The 22,371-nt window shown below is 43.9% G+C and overlaps 1 protein-coding gene across 1 annotated transcript in view; it reads right to left on the bottom strand.

Annotated features, from left to right (window-relative positions):
• The window catches only part of LOC148028256 (26S proteasome non-ATPase regulatory subunit 7 homolog A-like), a 63,042-nt gene that overhangs the window by 26,876 nt on the left and 13,795 nt on the right, over positions 1 to 22,371 (bottom strand). The window contains exons 2-4 of the mRNA XM_087690042.1: positions 21,311 to 21,403; positions 21,138 to 21,219; positions 18,863 to 18,959 (exon numbers count right to left, since the gene is read on the bottom strand). Coding sequence (XP_087546168.1) covers positions 18,863 to 18,959; positions 21,138 to 21,219; positions 21,311 to 21,403 — 272 coding nt within the window. The remainder of the gene's footprint in view (positions 1 to 18,862; positions 18,960 to 21,137; positions 21,220 to 21,310; positions 21,404 to 22,371) is intronic.

The following is a 22,371-nucleotide window of genomic DNA, read 5'->3' as shown; positions in this document are numbered from 1 at the left end:
TTCAACTTTTTAACTGCCGAAATTTCCACTATTGTTCATCTAAATGACACATCCTTTTTTTGCAAAGCATGCAAGCAAACTTGAGTAAATACTTCCTCTAGTAAGAACATAAACCCAAGAAGCTGCAGATCTCATGCACATTTCTCAAAGGTGGCCATTATCGTATAGCCTCAACCTTTGCAAGGTACATGCGAATACCATTAGCAAATACAATATGTCCCAAAAGTGAACTTCATGCAAAAAAAATTCACTTTTCTTGTAATTGATAATCCAACTATGTTCACATAGTTCATTGAACACAGTGTCCAAGTGTCTTCTATGCTCTGCGTCATTCTTTGAATAGACAATCATATCATCAAAGAAAGTGCCCACAAATCCTCTATGTTGCTCCCGCTCCTCTCCAACATTGGTGCTGCCACACATTTCAGCCCGATTTGGTGCCCTCACTGACGCTCCACACTGTGTGCACGGATTGATCAGTCCGAATCTTTGTATTCAGCATGCATTTCAGTCAACGCAGTATTTCTTCCTTCATTTTCTGCTCTGTGTATGTGTGTGCGTTCCTTCTTCCGTTGCGCACTCTCACATGGTATCATCGCCTAACTGAGAGCATGGAGAAGAGCATTCATTTCAAGGAGACATCAACCATCAACCCCACCCATCCATCATCAAATGCAGGAAAAATGTCATCTTTCACACTTGCGTTCAGCCCCTAGCGACCATTTTCTAGAGGAACGACATCAAATACTCTGTGTTTTACTGTTTCTGGAGGAGACAATCCCATTAACCAATGCCTTTTGCATCAAACAGCCACATCTGGTAGAGGTGACATCTTCTAGCAATGCATTTGCATCTGCCGGAAACTTCTGGCTATTGGCAGCAGCATATCTAGTGGTGGAAGACAATTTCCTGTGCAGGCGGCACATATTTCTACTGTCTAGTATTGATTGTTTGGTGATTGCAAATTTGTAAGATGTCTTACCACTTTTCAGGCTTTGATGACTCGGAGGAGGAGCTTCTTTCCAGACACTCTTTCGAGCAGAGATGGGACTGTTGGGAGTTTCGTGATCGACAATGGGAGGAGTCTCCTCGAACCCACAAAATCTTCTAGCAATGCATTTGCATATGGCGGCACCTTCTGGCTATTGGCGGCAGCATATCTAGTGGTGGAAGACAGTTTCCTGTGCACACGGCACATATTCCTACTGTTTGGTGTTGATTGTTTGGTGATTGCAGATTGGAAGATGGCTTACCAATTTTCAGGCTTTGATGACTCGGAGAAGCAGCTTCTTTCCCAACACTCTTCCGAGTAGAGGTGAAACTATCGGAAGTTTCATCATCGACAACAAGAGGAGTCTCCTTGAACCCATCCCTCTTCTGTTCATGTATCTCAAAGGGTTCCATCTACTATGAAGGCCCCGTTGAAGAAGCCTCCATCGAATGTTCACATGCCTTCCCTAATTCACTCCATACAAGTGCCCACCCTCCCTTCCTTTCCCAAGGAAGACAAGTTGGATGGTTCCAAATATTCCCTATGGCACGTCGTGCAAGGTGGAGTGTATCCTCTCCGACATTGGTGTCACTCACTTTCCTGCTACTCCTTCAAGTCCATGCAAATCAGCCCAATTACAGACCCAGTGGGATACTTCACTCTGTGTGAACTATGCTCTTCTATCACAGATTCTTTAGGATTCCAAGCCTTCTACGATCGCGGGGCTCTTGCACAGGATGTTTGGAGACAGGCAATGCACGTTGAGCTCGATTCCATCAAGCAAAATCAAACCTGGGAGCTCGTACCACATCCTAAGAAGCAGAAAGTGATAGGTGTGAAGTGAGTCTTTAAGACCAAGTACCTTGCAAATCAGCCCAATTACAGACCCAGTGGGATACTTCACTCTGTGTGAACTATGCTCTTCTATCACAGATTCTTTAGGATTCCAAGCCTTCTACGATCGCAGGGCTCTTGCACAGGATGTTTGGAGACAGGCTATGCACGTTGAGCTCGATTCCATCAAGCAAAATCAAACTTGGGAGCTCGTACCACGTCCTAAGAAGCAGAAAGTGATAGGTGTGAAGTGAGTCTTTAAGACCAAGTACCTTGCCGATGGTTCCTTGGACAATCACAAAGCTAAGCTCGTTGCTAATGGTTTTGCACAGCGGGCACGATTGGATTATTTTGAGACCTTTGCTCCTACAGCTCGAATGTCTACTATTCGAGTTCTTTTGGCTCTTGCAACCCACCACCGTGGCCTGTCTATTAGTCGTCAAGCCAGCCTTATTGAATGGCGTCCTTCAGGAGGAGATTTATGTTTCACAGCCTCCAAGTTTTCTTGTGCACGGAAAGGAGGATCATGTCTACACATTGCGGAAGACCCTTCATGGCCTGAAGCAAGCTTCTCGTGCTTGGTACCAGAGGATTGACCACTTCTTTGTACAGAGTGGTTTCCATTGCTCCGATCATGACCCCAACCTATACTTTTGAGTTGCAGGTAGCTATTGTGTTTTGCTGAGTTTGCATGTTGATGATCTTATCATTATAGGGAGTGACACTTAGGAGGTGGATCACACTCGGACTATTCTGAGGCAAGAGTCTGACATGACAAATCTTGGGATCCTTCACTTCTTTCTTGGATTGGAGATCTATCAGATGGCAAAGGCCATTTTTTTTCTGCAGCAGGCGTACATCTTCGAGCTTCTTTCAGAGTTTCGTATGGCCGAGTGTCGGCCTCTTTCTTGCCCCATGGACCCTGAGTCCAAGTTTGTGGCAAATGGAGTTCCGCTTACAGATCCCACCTGTTACAAGTGCCTTGTTGGCTCTCTTATCTGGCTTATTCACACTCGGCTGAATATTTCTTTTGTGGTGGCTTTGCTGTCTTCTTTCATGAAGACTCCTACCCAAGATCACTGAAAGGTAGCCTTGCGTGTTCTTTGATATTTCCAAGGGACTCAATCCTACAGGATCATGTATAGAGAGAGGGTCGCTCTCTTTGGATAGAGTGATTCTGATTGGGCAAGTGATGTGGATTCACAACGATCCACTACAAGCTCTGCTTTCTCCCTTGGATCGGCAGCTATCTCTTGAAGCAACAAGAAGCAGCCTATTGTGGCTCTTTCTTCTATAGAGGCTGAGTATTGGGCCTTATGTTCGATCGCAATGGAGGCAGTTTGGCTCCGTCGTATGTTGGCAGAAATTGGCTTTTCACAAACAAGACCTACGGAGCTACGCATGGACAACTAGAGTGCCCTTGCTCTAGCCAAGAACCCAGTGTTTCATGCTCACACGAAGCACACTGAGGTTCAATACCACCATGTTCAAGAGTGGATCGTGGATTCGGTCGGAGTTCGTAGTGACCTACTATCCCATGGAGGACAATGCAGCCGATCTCTTCACGAACCTTTGCCTCAGTCTTCTTTGCTTCATCACATGAGATTCTTAGGTCTTTAGACACTCCCAACATCTGAGAGGGGGTGTTAGCCTACCCTATTCTATATGTCAATCTATCATCTCCTTGTTGTGAGCTCCTATTAGAGTCTGACAGGAGACAAAGAAGCTCTGTCAGTTTGTTCAGCATTTATTATGTGTTTGTGCACTCTCGAGTGGTTGCCGGCCCATTTTAGTGTACATTTTCCCAATCCATCCATTATAGGGAAATCGGCCAGTTTCTAGCAGGCCACCAACTAGTTGGCCAGGTTTAGGAGGAGAGGGCTATTTATAGCAGCCCTCTTAGTCACTCTCACTCACTCTTTCCTACAGATTCAGCACACACTGCTCCCACTCCTCTCCAACATTGGTGTTGCCACACATTTCAACCTGATTTGGTACCCTCATTGACGGTCCGCGCTGCTTGCAAGGACTGATCAATGCACACCTTTGTATTCAGCATTCATTTTAGTCAGTGCAATATTTCTTCCTTCATCTTCATCTGTGTGTGTGTGTGTGTGTGTGTGTGTGTGTGTGTGTGTGTGTTCCTTCTTACATTGCGCACTCTCACAACTAATCCCTAATTTTGACCCATAGTCTGCACTACTCAGTAGCATCATCATTGGGTTGATCACTAACAACATCGAGCACCAATCCTATTGATGATTTGGGCTTCTTTCCTTTAAAATCTCCCTAATTTTCTAATTTTCTAGTTTCCTGCCTAGTCCCTTGCAATGTGACCCTCCTATTCACAAATAAAACATTTGTTTGCAATAATCAATTCCCTACGTTGTACCAATGTTTTCAAGCTCTTTCCTTGTTGTTTTGGCCTCTTTATGAACCAATTTTCAAATCTGCCCCTTTTCTCAACCTTAAACAACTTTTTATTCAGCTTCTCCCCACTCTCTAGGAAGCCCGATACCTTCCTATGCAACAAAGCATTGGCTGTAGCAACAATCTCTATGAGTTGAGACATGCTAGACACATTGGACTTAATGCAGAAACCCCTGATTCCCTTGGACATCCCACAAACATCTTTTCTACTTGCTCATGAATGGGTACAAGGCAATCGAGGCAATAAGAAGTAATAGGCAGCAATGCATCCCAAAATTTCTTATTATATTGCTCCAAATTCTTACATTCGTTAGCATCCAACTTATTCCAAGCATTGGCTATAAAAACAATTTCTATGAGTTGAGACATGCTAGACACAGTGGACTTAATGCAAAAATCCTCGATTCCATTGGACAGCTCACAAACATATTTTTCCACTTGCTCATGAAGGGGTACGAGGCAATCGAGGCAATAAGAAGTAATAGGCAGCAATGCATCCCAAAACTTCTTATTATATTGCTCCTAATTCTTACATTCATTCGCATCCAGCTTATTCCAAGTTGTCATGATATCCACCTCAAAGGTACGTGTCAACCAATTCGATACAAACATTTGCTTGAATTGTACCCAAGTTGACGATGCTCTACCTTGTATCAAAAGAGTGGACCGCCACTGCAATGCATTCCCTTTCGAGAAAGTGGCTGCCTTTCGAATCTTCGAGGACTCAATGAAGTTCCCCCCTAAATACACTGCATCAAACTGCCAAATGAAATTCAAAAGCTTTCAGCCTATCTTGTGCACCACTGAAAGACTCAAACTTCACTGCTTTTCCACCCTCATCATAGTCTTTTGCTGCCCCTTTGGGTGTCAAGTTGTCATACACTAGCTAATGCAAAAAGGGTGCATTTGCTGAATTTACATTAAAACCAACACCAAACAAAGCATTTGCATGACCAGCATTCATTCCTTGAGCCCCATAAGCATTTGGGGGTGCAGATGCATTACCAAACATACTACTTTGTGTCCTAGCCATCAAGCCAATGCTGCCATACATAGGATTTTGCGCATTTCCAGCCATACCCAAATAAATTGGGCCTTGCGCACTATGCATTGGCTGTTGCATACCATAGGGATTTGTGCCATACATTGCCATATGCAGTCCTTGCCCAACCATAGCATGAAAAATTGTGCTTCCACCAAAGTATCACGGCTGCCCTATCATAGCATGCATACCCAGCTGTCCAAAATCCATTGGATTGGCACTTCCATGATGGCCTTGCATTTGCATTCCTTGCCTCATAGGTACCAATTGTTTTGTTTTAGTTGCATCTTTGGGATGCTTCAAATGAAGGCTTTAGCATTACCTTCAGTGCACCTTGCTGTCCTGAAGGTGTAGAAAATGTCTTCTTCTTCTTGCCCTTGCTGTCCTTCTTCGGAGCATTCAAAAATCAAGTAAATTGAGAATCCTTTGCCAATTCAACAAAGAGATTTGTTGCTGTCCTCATCCAATTCTTAAATTCGTCATCAAATTCCTCTTCACTTTGATGGCCATCAGCCTCCTTATGCCTTGAAGGCCCAGCATCTCGCCCAATAGCAACATTTTCAGCTTGTTTTCCATGGTCTGAGCCTTGTCCAAGATTAAGTATTGCATTTCCTTCATTCCCATGTGAATGTTCATACCGAGAGGCATCATCACTACTTGATTGCATCTCATTGTATGAAGACATATTGCTGTAATTTCTCGTCTGAGAGCAAAAATCAACACTAGCACAAAGCTTTGACTTGCAATCAAGTACCTCGGGCCCACCAAATCAGGGGATTGAGTGCTATCCCAGCAATGGAACCATAAAACTAGCCTTTCTTCTTGGAAAGAGTTGTAATTCCCTGATCAAGCGCTTAGTTACAGCAATCAACAAACAAACATAACTTAAATTGCACAAATTACCTTCACAATTTCGGGCATTGGACACCCTGTTGGCCCCAAAACTAGCACCCCTTTCAGTATTTCTTTAACTTGATTCCTAACGGAATGACTACAAGCTAAGATTCACAATTTCCTTTGTTGTTCCAAAAGCCCCCTTGCTATAGCAACAATCAGCAATCAATTTGGGCCAATTGCCCCTTGATTTTTCACCCAAGACTTGCACAAATGGAACCACGAACTAGCCAAATGTTGTCCCAAATATAATGAATGGGTTGGTATCTGAATTCCCAAACGATTACACAAATTTCAGGTGTTGAGTTCAATATGATGCCTTCACCAATTGGCACGGGTCGCGAGGTGGCTATCAAACCCTAATTTCTACAAAAATTTAGGGTTTACAATAGAGATCTCTTTGCTATCCACCAAATCTGGTGGAGATATGTTCAAAATGGCTAACAAAGGTTGAGATCTCCTGAGAATGGGTTGGAGAAGCTGAGCGAAAGCCAAGATGAGAAAGAAATCTCATTTTCTTCGCGAGAAGACCCTAAATTCAGCCTTTTGTCTGCTCCAACCTGCATTTAATGAAGTCATCTTCTACCAAGCACCTCGAAAATGCTATCACCTGATCAGCAATGCTGCTAACAACCCTTAGAAGGTGACTCCCTACTGTCCCCTCCTTGTTGAGGCCCCCAAATGGCTATCTTCTATACCAATTGTTGTTCTCTAATCAGAAAATAGAGCTCTCTCTCTCTCTCTCTCTCTCTCTCTCTCTCAAGCTATAAACTAATTGAATGACCGAGACCCAACCCCCAAAAACGTTTTCTCAGATTGCATAGTCATTTTTTGCTAAGTGGCAACCTTCTAAACCCATTTTTCAACATTATCCAATCATTTAATTAATTTTCAAAATTAAATAACCCTGAAAATTAATCCAACCCTTCAGACCCTGCCCAAAATTAAATGTGCCCATCCATAATTACATTGGCTAGGCCATTTGCAATCTGGAGTAGTCCTCAACCTCTTTTGACCCTTAGACTGGCATTAATTAATTAATTAATGCTAATCCCCCGTGTCGCCACCGACACTTATTAGCTAAATAACTATCCTAGGGTCTAAACTAATACCAACTAACCCCCAAAGCCTAGCTAGCATAACTTATTACAACTTTTGCACTTAACACCCACTACATCCTTGAGGTCCTTCGCTTGTTACCATGAAATAACTGCCATGTGCTAAACAACCTTGCACATTTGATTAATAACTTAATCAAATGTTATTAGCAAGATTAAAGCATCTCAAAATTTCATGTCCTCTTGAAATAGTGTACACACCCACAAGCTAGAGAAGGCTGGCAGCCAGCCATTCAAGTATAATGAAAGAGACCTAACTAGCCTAACGAAGGAAGAGAAGAGAGAGGACTGCACGAGAAGAAAAAGAGGAGAGAGAAAGACACGGAGAAGAGAGAGAAAGAGAGGAAAGGGAGGAAAAAGAAGAAGAAGAAGAAGAAGAAAAAGCCATGAAAGCTTGTGAAAGTGAAAAAGAGAGATTCTTGATAATTCTGTAATGCCTCAGAATACCCTCTTACACCTTATATACCGTCAATGTGACCGGTATGTTCCCATGCCATGTTCCTGTGTTCCCCGCTTGTTACAAACCATCCTGTCTCATAGAGTTTTTGTCCTCAAAAACAAGGGATGCTGTCCCGTAGGGGTTTGCTGTAGGAAATCAGCCATAACTTTGTGTAAGAAACTCGGAACGGAACAAGTGAGGTGTCGTTACGAAGCCCACGAGGTGTACTTTCAGCCTATGTGGGTGAAGGGGGGCTGCAAATACGTCAGGACCAAAACTGTTGCAAAAAAGATGGCTGTCCAGAAGTAACTAGTGTACTGTCCAAGATAGTATGGCTAGAGAAAAACAGCCATAACTTCCTCTAGGAAACCCCGATCGGGGCAAGTGAGGTATCGGCGCGGAGCCCTTGAGGTGTACTTTCAGCCCATGTATGGAAAATGGGGCTGAAAGTGTGTCAGGACCAAAACTGGTGCAAAACAGTTGGCTGTCCAGACACAGACTGCAGCCCAAAACAGGGGTCAAGTGTGGTTAAGTTCCAGCCAATACGGCCTCCTTGAGGTGTGGAAACTCATGCTGGGCACCAAGAAGCTTCCTCTGTTTGGTAGGCCTTGCCATTTGATCAGTATTCATGAATAGAACAGGTACGGAGTTGCTTTTCTTTCTCAAGAAAATAGAGACACATTCCTTGACATTGGGCACTGTAGGCCAACTCCCAAAAGAAACAAAGTCCTTATTGATGGGTGAATATGCCCAATGACCGCTTCAGGAATATACTGAATAAGGCCCTCCTCATCTATGGGGGGTAGCTCCTCTACATGATCTTTGGGAGTGCCAATGAAAGGTTTCAATTGGCTCACATGGAAGACATTATGGATCTTAGTAGTGGGAGGGAGTTGGAGACAGTAGGCCAATTCCCCAACCTTCTTAATGATTATGTAGGGACCATAGTAGCAGTGTGCCAACTTGTTGCAAGAACCGTCCTTCAGTGTAGCATAACGGGACTTGGGGACCTTGAGGAGTACCAATTCACCCTCTTGAAAGTCAAGGGGTCTCCTTTTTGCATCAGCGTGGAGCTTCATGTGTTCTTGAGCCCTTTAGAGATTTGCCTTGCACTGTTGAAGTAAAGCTTGCATACAGTTTAACTCTTCTTTTCCAAGGGGGTTGAGCTTTTCATTGAAGATCACTGTGGGGAGGGGTACCCGATAACCATACAATGCTTCGAAGGGGGAGACTCCAATGCTCGAATGAGTGGAGTTGTTGTAAGAAAATTCAGCCAAATGCAGCCATACATGCCAAGAATTTTGCACATCATGACAAAAATGTCGCAAATAAGTCTCAAGCCACTTGTTGACTCGCTCGGTCTGCCCATCCGTTTGGGGATGATAGGCTGTAAACGGAGGCAATTTGGTCCCCATGGAGCTGAAAACTGTCTGCCAAAACTAACTCATAAATTTGGTGTCCCGATCATGTACTATGACGTGGGGCAAGCCATGCAACTTAAATACATGCTCCATAAACTCAGTGGCAACTTGAGATGCTGTAAATTGAGATTTTGTAGGGATGAAATGGACTGCTTTGGTGAGCCGGTCAACTACCACGTAGATGCTATTCCAACCCTTCTTGGTTGTAGGTAAACGGGTGATGAAATCCACGGTAATGTGGGTCCATTTTCCTTCAGGGATAGGCAAGGGCTGCAACAATCCACCCGGTTTAAAAGTGCTATCTTTATTTTGTTGACAAGGCACACATCTAAACACAAAGTCTTTAACATCTCGCCATTGGCCTTTCCAATGAAAGCTTTTTGAAATGCGGTCATATGTTTTGAACACCCCTAAGTGGCCAGCAATCGGTAAAGAATGCATCTCTTCAAGTATCCTTTGGGTAAAATGAGAGGCATGGGGAATTACGATACAGCCATGGGTCCAAATGAGGCCATTGTGGAGCTGATATTGAGAGTTGTCATCCATAACACCTTGCTGTAATTTCTGAAAAAGAAGGCTGAATTCAACATCAAGCAAGTAGGCCTCTTGGAGCTCTTCAATCCAATCATGGTGGAGTTCAATGATAGATGAGACCTTGTCAGAGTGCAGCGGTGCGGAAATGTAGGACAGAGAGAGAGAATGCAGAGAGAAGAGAGAGAAAGAGATAGTGAAAGATGAAGATCTGCTGTATAAAGTGTGCTGTATACAAAGATATGCAGATATGTACACGGGCACAGTGCGCTGGACTGCGTGTCTCCACCTCAACGATGCAACCTGCTGTTCACCGCAAAGTCCACTGCGGTCTGCACTGTCTCCTGTCAGAAATCTGCGAACAAAGACGGAATCTGCACGAGCCACCAGCCTGTAATTTGCGAGCAGAAGTATGTGGGCAGACTGCTGAAAACTCGGCTATAAATAGCCAGGATCTGGGCGCATAAAATATGCAGGTCGGCTGCAATAAATGCAGCCGACTGTACTACAGTCAGTCGGACTGCCACGTGGCAGTCCGACTGTGCAGTCTGACCAGGCAATGATCTCTAACACCCCCTCTCAGAGCCTAGGCGGGGCAGAAGCCTGAGGGATCTGGCATGTCTCCGAAGTAGCGCCTGGGGTAGCGCCTTCGTAAACAAATCTGTAAGATTGTCCTCCGTCTTGCAGTACTCCACGGTGATGGTCTCATCCAGAAGCTTCTCTCTAATGAAGTGGTACTGGATCTCTATGTGCTTCGTCCGAGCATGAAAAACAGGGTTCCGTGCCAAGTCAATGCAACTCTCATTGTCGCATTGCAGCAAAGAAGGACGAGTCTGGGGGCAACCAAGCTTCTCCAACAATCTCCGAAGCCACACAGCCTCACATGTGGTGGAAGACGCGGCCCGATACTCCGCCTCAGTAGACGAAAGGGCTACCGTGGGCTGCTTCTTGCTACTCCATGAAATAACACCCGCACCCAAGGTTAAACAGTAACCTGTAGTAGACCGCCTGTGGTCCACATCACCGGCCCAATCCGAGTCCCTCCAACCTGCAAGTACAAGATCTGAACCACCTGTGCCTGCTGAATAATGAATCCCTAAATCAGACGTCCCCGCAAATACCGAAGTATCCTCTGAGCAACCTGCCAATGCACCGTCTGAGGTTCACTCATAAACCCTGCCAAGAGCCCAACAGCAAAACAAAGATCAACACGAGTGTTGAGGAGCCAAATCAATGATCCAATCAACTGACGATAGCGGGAAGTATCCGCCATGGGAGAAGCTGAATGGGAAGTGGCCTTCCAATTCGGATCCATAGGAATAGAAAGGGTCCGACAATCTTCCATCGCAAAAGAAACCAAGAGCTCCTGTACATATCTCTGTTGAGAGATGAAGATCCCCCTCTGAGACTGATAAATCTCATGGCCCAAAAAGAAATGGAGTAGACCCAAGTCCGTCATCTCAAACATCCAATGTAAGGCTGCCTTCGTCTCTTGGACCTTCTGTGCATGATCACCTGTGACAATCAAATCATCAACATCCAACACAAAAAGCACACAACCAGCCTCGGAAGTGTGTACATGAAGCTGCGGATCGACCTTAGAACGCCGATATTCCAACTATGACTGAAGGAACGAATCAAGCTTCTCGTTCCATGCACGCGGAGCCTATTTGAGGCCATACAAGGCCTTCTTCAACCTGTAGACTTTCCCATCAGAAGATCCAAAGCCAGGAGGCTGCTCGACATAGATCTCCTCCTTCAAATCACCATTGAGGAAGGCCGACTTCACATCCAACTGGTAGACAGGCCATCTCCTATGGCCAACCAAGACAAGAACAGCTCGAATAGTCACCATACGAGCAGTGGGGGCAAAAGTATCATGACAATCAATCCCCAGGCACTATGCAAAACCTTTAGCAACAAGACGAGCCTTGCGCTTGTCCAAAGAACCATCGCTAAGGTACTTGGTCTTGAAGACCCATTTGACACCAATCACCTTCTTATTCGGGGGGCGTGGCACGAGTGACCAAGTGTCATTCCTCTCAATAGCCTCCAACTCGGCTTCCATAGCTTTCTTCCATGGTGCGGACTGCAAAGCCTCCTTCACGGAGGTGGACTCTCAATCCTGCATAACACAGGTCATCAAACAATAGTTAGAGCAAACAAGCTCCGTAGAATGTGTGTGGTTAGGTGCCTCCGTGACCGCCGCGGACCATCCTGCGGTCCCCACTCCTCAGGAACCCCCTCGATCCCTGAATCACGGAGTGTGTCACGAGCCCAACGAGGAGGCCGGACCTCCCCTCGTCTCTCTCCATCAGCTGAAGACTCTGAGATATCGACCGGTGCTAACTCCTCAGGGGTGACCGGTGGAATAGTAGAGACTGTGTCAGAAACAGAATCAAAATCAAAAGGCGCGGGCTCCAAAGGAACTATAGCGGAAGCCCAACTCTCCCCTAGATCTCCAAGAACGGTATGCTCCTCACCCGCTGTTATGGCCGGAACCTTCACAAACCGCACATCTCGACTGGTGTACACATCCCACTTTACGGGATCATACAAACGATAGCCTTGGGACTGGAAGCTGCTTCAAATTTATCACAATGAGCCTTGGGAATGTGAACATAGGCATCACACCCAAAGACCCTAAAATAAGAAACATCGGGCTTAGTCCCAAAGTAAGCCTCAAAAGGTGATATCCCATCAACGACCGAAGTGGGGGATCGGTTAAGGATGTGGACTGCAGTAGCCATAGCCTCGACCCACAGAAACTGAGGTGTCTGTTGGTGCTCCATCATGGTACGCGCCATCTCGATCACACTGCGGTTTTTCCGTTCAAGAATGCCATTTTCTTGAGGAGTATTGGTATTAGCAAACTCCTGGTGAATACCTTTATCTGCACAAAAACGAGCAAACTCATTAGAAACAAATTCACCACCCTTGTCGGATTGCAAGGTCTTCAATCTCCGGCCTGATCGATCCTCCTCAAAGAGAAGCCAATCTTTGAAGTGGGAGAAAGCTTCTGACTTCAATGCCAAGAAATAGGCCCATGTCATCCTGTTGTAGTCATCTACGATCAACATGAAGTACGAGCTCCCTCGCAAGGACTTGTTCCTCATAGGGCCACAAAGATCCATAGATACAAGCTCCATCGATGAAGTAGACCGCCGCGAAGCTTGGGGGGGAATGGCATCCCTATGCTGCTTCCCACGAATGCAGGAGATGCATGGCTGCTAGCTCACCACTATATCCGGCAACCCTCGAACAAGTTGTCCACGTGACGCCCTCCGAAGATAATCATAGTTGAGGTGACCAAACCGAGCATGCCATAACTCTAACTATGTCTGAGAGGTAAGAAGAAAAGTAGAGAGGGCGGTGGAAGACTTCAATTTATAGATGCCGTTCTCCTCATATCCGGATGAGAGAACCTTCCTTGACCCACGATCAAGGACTCGCACCGAATCACTATCAAACTCCACCAAAAGTCCAAGGGAGCAAATCTTATGAACTGACAAAAGATCATATCCTAAACCTGGTACATGCAAGACCTCTGAGGTATGGATACCGCCGCGTCCATCTGGAATAAGCTGCATCTCACCCCGTCCTGCAATAGACACTAAAGAGCTATCTCCAATGAGAATCTGCCCACACGAGGGTCGCAACTGGGCAACACCATCTGATGAAGGAGTCATGTAAAGGGAGACACCACTGTCAACGATCCACTCTCGAGCCTGGAGAGCTATCATCGCAGCATTTGAAGCATTCGGTGCAGAGTCCTCAATGACAACTAGATGAAGAAATGCAGCTGATGAGGGTGCAGCTACCGCTCCAGAATCCTTCATGTCCTTCTTGTTAATGTCCTTCTTGTCTTTGTCAGGGCAATCCTTCTTCCAATGGCTAGTCTTTCCACAAATATGGCATGTGGATTCTTTGTCCTTGTCCTTATCCTTCTTTGACTTCTTATCCCCCTTCTTCTTCTTTTGGTTCTTCCCCTTCTTCTAAGAGGCTTGACCTGTCAGTGCCTCCGACTTGGAAGCATTCTTTCCCTTCAGTTGTTCCTCTTGGTCCAAGACCATAGGAACCAACTCTCGCCCCGAAGCAATAAGGGCAGAGTAGAAAGCACCAAATCGTGGCAGCAACTGGGACAAGAGTGTGATCGCCATGTCTTCGGAGGAAATCGGCTTCCCCGCATTCTAAACCTGCATCTGAAGCTGTCTAAGCTTGTTGATGTGCTCCCGCAACGAAGAAGACTTGTTCATGGACAAGATCCGCATCTGAACCTTCAAAGAAACCCGCTTCATAAGGGTCATCCGGTTATACATCTGATCAAGCTCCAGCCATATCTCCCGAGCCACCGTCAAGTGCTCGATGTGAGCTATCACGGCTATAGTACAAGACAGAAAAAGAAAGGAACGAATCATGGCATTCAATTTGTCCCAGTGAGACTGTGCCTTGGCCAACTCCGCACGAGCATCGGAAGAGAGTTTGGACTCATCTCTAATCGAGGGCCGGTCGATCTCCTCCTGTACAAGCTCCGCCAAATCGTAGGACTCAAGGATGGCCAACATCATCACACGCCAAATGCGGTGGTTGTCGCCATCCAGCTTCTAATCTGCGGGAAGAGCCGGTAAGACAGGCACCTTCCGGTCCATAATCGTCTCGAACTCCAAGTCAATCTCTGTAGACATCTTCACCTGTAATGCCTTGACAAACGCAAAAGCAGCCCCCTCTGACTGTGAAAACGCAGCCTGCTAGGGCTCTTCTGCGTCCCAAAACTTCTTCACCCGCCGGAGGCAATGAAAAAGCAAAACCTGCACTTGAAAGCTGAAAACTCAAACTTCCTCCTCATCAAACAGCAGTAAACAGCAGCAAATCCACCACTTGGACTCCTTTCCCGCGCGCCCACGCTCGCTTCAGCCTTGTTCCGAGGCGCAGCCCTCCTGCCTGCCCTCAAACGCTGAAAAAGCAGCCTTGTGTCGCGATAGAAACTCCTCTTCAGGTTGGTTTTGCACTCAGTCAGTCCTTCAACAGTGCTCAGATACCATGTCAAAGTGCAGCGGTGCGGAAGCGTAGGACTGAGAGAGAGAGAATGCAGAGAGAAGAGAGAGAAAGAGACAATGGAAGATGAAGATCTGCTGTATAAAGTGTGCTGTATACAAAGATATACAGATATGTACACGGGCGCAGTGCGCTGAACTGCGTGTCTCCACCTTGACGATGCAACCTGCTGTTCACCTCGAAGTCCGCTGCAGTCTGCACTGTCTCCTGTCAAAAATCTGCGAACAGAGACGGAATCCGCACGAGCCACCAGCCTGTAATCTGCGAGCAGAAGTATGCGGGCAGACTGCTGAAAACTCAGCTATAAATAGCCAGGATCTGGGCGCATAAAATATGCAGGTCGGCTGCAATAAATGCAGCCGACTGGACTGTGCAGTCCAACCAGGCAATGATCTCTAACAGACCTTGCATGCCCACATCCGAGACAGTGCATCAGCCACTACATCGTCCTTGCCATGGGTGTGGGTAATCTCGAAGTCATAGTTCTGCATGATAGCTACCCATCTACATTGTTTGGGAGTGAGGTTGGGCTGAGTCAAGAAGTATTTGAGCACACGATGGTCACTTTTCACTTTAAATTTACTGTTATACAAGTAGTGGTGCCACTTTTTAATAGCATGAATGACTGCCAACATCTCCTAATCATAGACATGCAACTCTCTCTCTTTATCATCCAATTTCCGGCTCTCAAATGCTATTACACCGTGTTCTTGCAGCAAGACTGCACCAATACCCCGTCCACTAGCATCGCACTGGATGGTAAAATCCTTTGAAAAGTCGGGGCATACGAGGATAGGGGCTGAAGTGAGCAATTCCTTCAGCTGCTGAAAATTGCGATCAACCAAATCATCCCATAAGAAGGCCTCTTTTTTCAGCCTGTCAATTAAAGGTGCTGCAATAATGGCATAATGGCGAATAAATCTCCGATAAAAAGAGGAGAGGCCAAGAAAACCACACAAGGAGGTAGTGGTAGTAGGTGTGGGCCAATCTCGAACACACTGCACTTGCTTAGGGTCAGCTTGGATGCCTTTTTCACTAACAATGTGTCCCAAGTACTCAACCTCTGTTTGCATGGACACACTTGCTTGGTGCTCTCTTAGTATATCAAAAATTTGTCTGACATGCTTCAAATGCTCATGTAGTGACTTAATGTAAATGAGTATATCATCAAAGAATACCAACACAAACTGGAAAAGCCATGGCTGCAATATTTTGTTCATTAGGCTCTGAAACGTGACAAGCGCATTAGTGAGCCCAAACGGCATGACAAGGAAATGGTACAAGCCACGATCAGTCCGAAAGGCTGTTTTAACTTCATCACCCACTCTCATTCTGATTGGTGGTAGCCGGATCGCAAATCAATCTTGGTGAAGTAGCGTGCTCCCTTGAGCTCATCAAGCAAGTCATCGATTCGAGGGATGGGGTATCCAATTTTTTACGGTGATCTTATTGAGATCACGGTAGTCAATGCACAACCGGAAGGATCCGTCCTTTTTCTGAACCAATAGAACCGGGGAGGCATAAGGGGAAGAGCTAGGCTCTATGAATCCCATTTCAATGAGCTCCTTGACTTGCTTAGCTACTTCCTCTCGCTCACATTTAAAGAGCCAATATGGAGGTTTATTGATGGGCTTGGCATGGGGCTCCAAGTTAATCAAGTGATCCACCGATCTCTGAGGTGGAAGAGTGGTGGGGGGCTGAAATAGGTTCTCATATTCAGCCAAAAGTGCTTTTAGTGCTGCATTTTGCTTCCCCAAGGTGTGCTGGTCATCATTATCCTTATGCAAATGGAAGACAAAGATCTATGAGCGTTTTTTGAATTCCTTTTTGACTTGTCTTGCTGTTATAAGCTGAAAATCTGCAATTTCTTTGATGCCCTCCAAATGTACAAGCTGGCCATGCATTACAAGCTTCATATACAACTGAGAGAAGTCCATAGAGATTTTCCCAACTGCTGCAGCCAATCATAACCTAAAACAACATCCACGGGGCCCATATCAAGGGTAATTAAGTCCACCTTTGCTGTATAATTCTAGGCCAGCGTAAGAGACACTTGTGTGCATACATGGGAGCTTATTTCCTCACTTCCATTGGCCACTTAAACCCTAAAAGGTTGCTGTAGTTCAGTAGGAACACATGTCAAACGGGCAAGAGTCGATATATTCACAAAACTGTGTGTGTTGCCACTATCTATAAGAATGTATACATTCTTGCCATCAATGTTACCATGTATCCGTAGGGTATTCGGGCTCCTAGAGCCGGTCCATGCATCCATGGGGATCGAGCAAGCTGATATAGTGGTAAGTGTGGGGTGCAAAAGGTCATTCCCAAGCATACCATCTATGGGGCAGCTACCAGGGTCAAAAGGGAACCCGTCCGGTGAGTCATAAAACTGATCAGTGTCAAGATCCTCTTCGTACCAGCATTTTCAGCAAGTGTCATCATGGGAGAGTTGTCATGTGAGTCCTCTTCCAACTTGAATCATAGGTTGGTGTTTCATTATCTACCCAGTGAAAAGAAAATACATACATCAGTTACGCATCTTTAAACCTCCATAACATGTTTCCCTTGCCCCATAGCAACTCCAACCAACCTTTCTACAAATCAAATAGTGCCCTACAACATGCTCTCATCTGCTTCTTAAAATTGAAGCCTTATTCCTCACGACTTCCAACAACTTGATTTCAGAAAACAGTAAGAGAAATGAATCAGCAGTCCCTTAGAAATGCATAGACGTCAATCAGTTGATTGTGTTCCTTAAATTTGTAGACCACATGTCATAGCTGCTAGTAACACTATCCACATAAGTTAAAGGCCATGTAAGCCCAATATGATAATGTCTAATAAGTCCAATAGACAAGTATAGCTTGGGGAAACTTTCAGCACTTTGGAACTTGGAAAGATTTACACAATTACACCACTTATAAATAACCAAAGTCTGAAAATTGAATTGCAACGAACAAATGATTTCATGAATGTCATGTCACCCACATTATGAAGGATACCATGTGTCGTAGTCTTCTCCGTCAGATCTCTATGGTACTTTGTGCATGTAACAAATACTCAATTTTGGCCATCCAACAAGAAAATTGAGCTGATTTTTACATGAGACAAAACATCTCAATAGCTCAACTCCAAATGAACTAGCTTTGCTTCACAGTGGGCCGGCTATCTTTCTCCATCTTTTTGTTATTGTTTTACAGAAAATGTATTACTACTCCGAGCATTATGCAAGGGGCAATCATGTGGACATTTCAGCCCATGTTCATTGCAGTAACTGCTTCGCTGATTAATAGGTCCTTCTAGCCAAGCTTGACAAGGGTCTACAGCTGAAGGTATCAAACCTCCACCTTTCAATGCTTGATCATGGTTACCACTTGCCATCATCAACAATCATTGAACATTTCAATCATTTGCAAGCACCATGAAGCAATTACTGCACATTTTAACCACATGCATCTACCAATAGAGCACTCACAAGAAAACCGCAGCTAGATCGGAAGATAAATATCACCATGATAGCTTTATAACAACAATACAACCGTCTGAGATAGAAACATTGTGATTAGAAACAGCAACTCCTCGAAATTCTAGTGTCTGTTTGCACTTTGATCTTACATCTTATTGCAAAACATTGTGCACCCTAGTATGACAGAATTTAAGAATATATAGCCATTTAAAGTGGGACTTGCAACATATGATCATGTTGTCCTCATGTATATTTCATGTGAAATGTATTGTTGGAAAGGTAGATAAGTGTGCTACACCCTGGTAAATAACCTCCCTATGCTAGGAAAAATAGTGACTTTATTATATTCTTTAAAAGCATGATTTAAAGTCAACCTTTTTTTAAAAGTGCCTTGCTTATCAATGTGCATTTCCATACATAAAGACAAAACGTTCTCCAACTTGAAACTACCAGTAGAGTTGTACTAGTAGTGGCAAACTTATACATCGGAAGTCAAACATGTTGTTAAACTAAGAACCAATAATGTTACACCAATGCTCTATGTAAGTATAAAAGAAAGAAGATTCATGTTAGTTTCACTATGTCAAACTTTGCATGGTTAAGAAACCCAAGATAGTCGATTTTGACAGGCTTCATACCTCTTTGACTTCCTCAATAGCATAGTAGGCCTTGGTTGGTATTCCCAGTTCTTTTGGTTGTACATCGATAATCACAAGCACAGGGTTTGGTACATAACTGCAACAACCCAAAAACTCAGTACACATCTCCATAAATGTGTGTGGCATTAATACCCATCTCCTTAAGTATGTTTACAAAGAATTAAAGAAATGCATATCAGCACAAACTTTCAGAAATGATGTCTAATTATACTCTATATCAACGAGAGTTCTGAAACAAATTTAATGGCATGATTGAAAATAACAAATAATGGTCCATACATAAAATGCACACACATACATGCAAGCATATGCATGCATGAATACATGCATCCACATATATGTACAAATACTGTAGCCAAAAGTTTTGGAAACGAGAGATCATACATACAAAACAGTTCTGTATAAGATTTTAAAAACGGCAAGAAACTGGTTATAAGGAAAATGAATAGAACTTGGAATGTCATACAAATTTTAATTCACATTAGGATGATTCTGCCATATTACATGAATAGAGAAAAGCTATCTTCATGATTTTTTAAAAGCTAGCTCACTGTAAGTGCAAACATCAAATATACACCAATGCTCCTTAAAACGAAGAAAGGTGATATAACAATGCAGGGATAAGCATTTTCCCCACTTCCATGGTCAAAGCATCCTCAAAAAAGCGTCTTGTGTACATCACGTACTGCCAATTTATGATATACTGTGCAACCACTCACACACGAGAAAGATTACATGTAGCCCTTATCTCTGTAAGTGTGAGAAGGTTGCAAAAATTCACTCTGACATATAACTAGAGTGTCATCCTCCACTTTATTGAATAAGCATACTAGTAGGCCCTTGCTCCTAGTAATGCAGAACATTGATGACTAGAGCTGGATGTAGCACCAGCTAAGTAGTATAAGTCTTCTTCATTGGAGTCACTTCCCATATATCTGTTATCTCATAATTTCCATCAGTATCATGATATATCTATCGGCCTTACCTCACTAGGTCTATCTTGTTTTTCAATCAATTTGTCAAAAGGATTAGAGATATTCCATTACACCTATTGTGGAAATCAAAGTCCATCTTCACTTTTGCTTTTCTATCCATCCTAATCTATTGTCGTTTAAAGGTATTGAGAGGAACCAAAATGAGAGAGACTGACTGGCGATTTTCACCATAACTTTTTAGGTTTTCTAACTTGTTCTTGGATGCCCTTGAAATCTTTTCCCACTTGATCACTGCCGTTGTACAATGCCGGGCTAAAAAAGCCAATTTGTTTCAAATGTACACTTATTACAAGCATGGAAAAGGATGATGACCGGACACCTATCCAAAATGATATGCTGCATCCACACCTGTTGCAAATGTAGTTCCTCGAGATAGAGGCATTGGTCCATCCATTAAGATGATAAGCACACGGAAAATTGACTAAAAATTTGGGTAAACTCAACGTTACCAAGGAGTACGCAAGGTTTGTCACATCCTTGGGACATCCAAGATGGGTTGGGTGCCTGCAAACCATTAGTCAGTAGGTCAGTCAGGGTTAGCACAGCTTAAAGCTATGATCGTTAAGGAGTCATATAAAACAGACTCAGAGGCTCAGTTGTCCCACATCTTGTGCAATCACCACAGTGAACATGGGCAGCTTCATCGGCTGATAGTTTCAAACATCGGCCCTCAATGTCGTTTTTGGAAAATAAAAAATGATGGTCACGACCATCATCAACACACCGTTACTGGCTTAGAGTTCAGACATTCCATACTGTTATGTATCACCCTGCTCACTGACTCCCTCAACCTTGACCATTGTTATTGTGCCAGCTTATGCATCTAGCTGGCCGTTTTACTTATGTTTCAATAAAATACAGCTTTTTGCCCATAATCCAGATAGATAGTACCATCATGGAATTCAGTCATCTGATTGTAGATTCATGATTTATCCTCTATGTTTATTAAAAATGCTTGTAAACCCACGGCTGCATGCAGGTAAATTTCAGCATTTAAACATGTATTACAAGCAAGCAGATGGACTAAACTATTGGTTTTGTATGTTAATCTTTTGAAATATGTGATTGTCATTCATAGTCTGATAGTGGATGTCAAATAACTACATCCTAGAGATACAAAATCAGAAAGCATGCACAGCAGAAAACAATTCCCACAAGATAACATATGAGGAGTTCATGTTGCATCCAATCATCCATGTTTCTCCTAAGTATTCCAGCATGAAAATATGGCGCAGGTCAAAAAAGAGATGAATCCTCACTCTCTGAATAGCTCGTGTATATTCAAATCATTTTCCCGCAGTTTTGGCCCAGTACTGTACCAGCCAACAACATGTTCCTTAGCTGCATAATTTCACATAAAACTTGTTTAGCTTTTATCAGAAAGGCAACAAAGAAAAAGTTGTAGATAGAAATAAAAATAGAAAGCTTTTACCATTGATCCTCTTGAACATATCAAACATTGATTCATGATAGTTGTGATCAAGAAACCATATGCTAGGATCTTTGTCATCTTCCTCAAATGGGACTACACACAACAAAAGAAAAGAATCTCTCTCTCTCTCTCTCTCTCTCTCTCTCTCTCTCTCGCTATATATATATATATATATATATATCTCTGTGTGTGCGTGTGTGTGTGTGGAAGGCTTCCCAAGCACCTGGAATGACAATGGCCTTCCTTCTTGGCAAGGGTGGAGTAAATCTAATATAACTCAAATTACATCAAGCATTAAGTACACAAACCTGGAAATATACGCTTTACAACTTAATCTTGGACAATCAAACACCCAATTGGCCCCAAGGACTAATGCCCCTTGTGGTATTTCTTTGACTGTAATGCTCTAATTTGAAGTACAAGGAGATATAGGCTGATCCCTCTTCGAATTCAATACAATACAATGGGCAGTTGTGACCAGCACTGCTTGCGCACCATTTGCCCCTTGATAGTACTACAATCCGAGCACAAATTGGATCACAATCTCTTGCATGCGTGCCACAATAATTAGAGAATGGGCTGCCCCTTGGTTCAGCTGAAAATATCTTGCCTTGAACTGCTTCTCCAAGTTCTAGATCCTTAGTAATTGGGCATGGATCTAGAGCATGGATCTAGAGGTGGCTGAAACTGGCTTTTGGAAGCCCAAAGGGCAGTAAACCACATTTTAGCAAACACTTAATTCAGCTTAACAGTAAATTCAGCAAGAAAACTCCACACACAACTCGAGCTGGAGTGTTCCTGCACCACACATTCACACTTGTTAGCCCCAAAGGTTGGCACCCCTTTTGGTATTTCTTTAGATTACTGAAATATGCTCAAAATAGGTTACAAATGGCTGTATTTCAGTGATTTCTCGCAACATAACCAATCCACGGGTGCACAATGGCCTTGACACCTTCAATACTAGCCTCCAACCAGCTGTAGAGTGTTCACTACGAATGAACTCTTCAACCTACCAAACCCTAAGAATGACAACAAGCATTTGGACCCAATTTCATGGA

This window comes from Lygodium microphyllum, chromosome 12 (genome assembly GCF_053477565.2).
Source record: "Lygodium microphyllum isolate KBCC chromosome 12, Lygodium_microphyllum_v1.1.10, whole genome shotgun sequence".
In the NCBI taxonomy this organism is placed as follows: Eukaryota; Viridiplantae; Streptophyta; class Polypodiopsida; order Schizaeales; family Lygodiaceae; genus Lygodium; species Lygodium microphyllum.
This window is presented reverse-complemented; position numbering and strand designations above follow the sequence as displayed.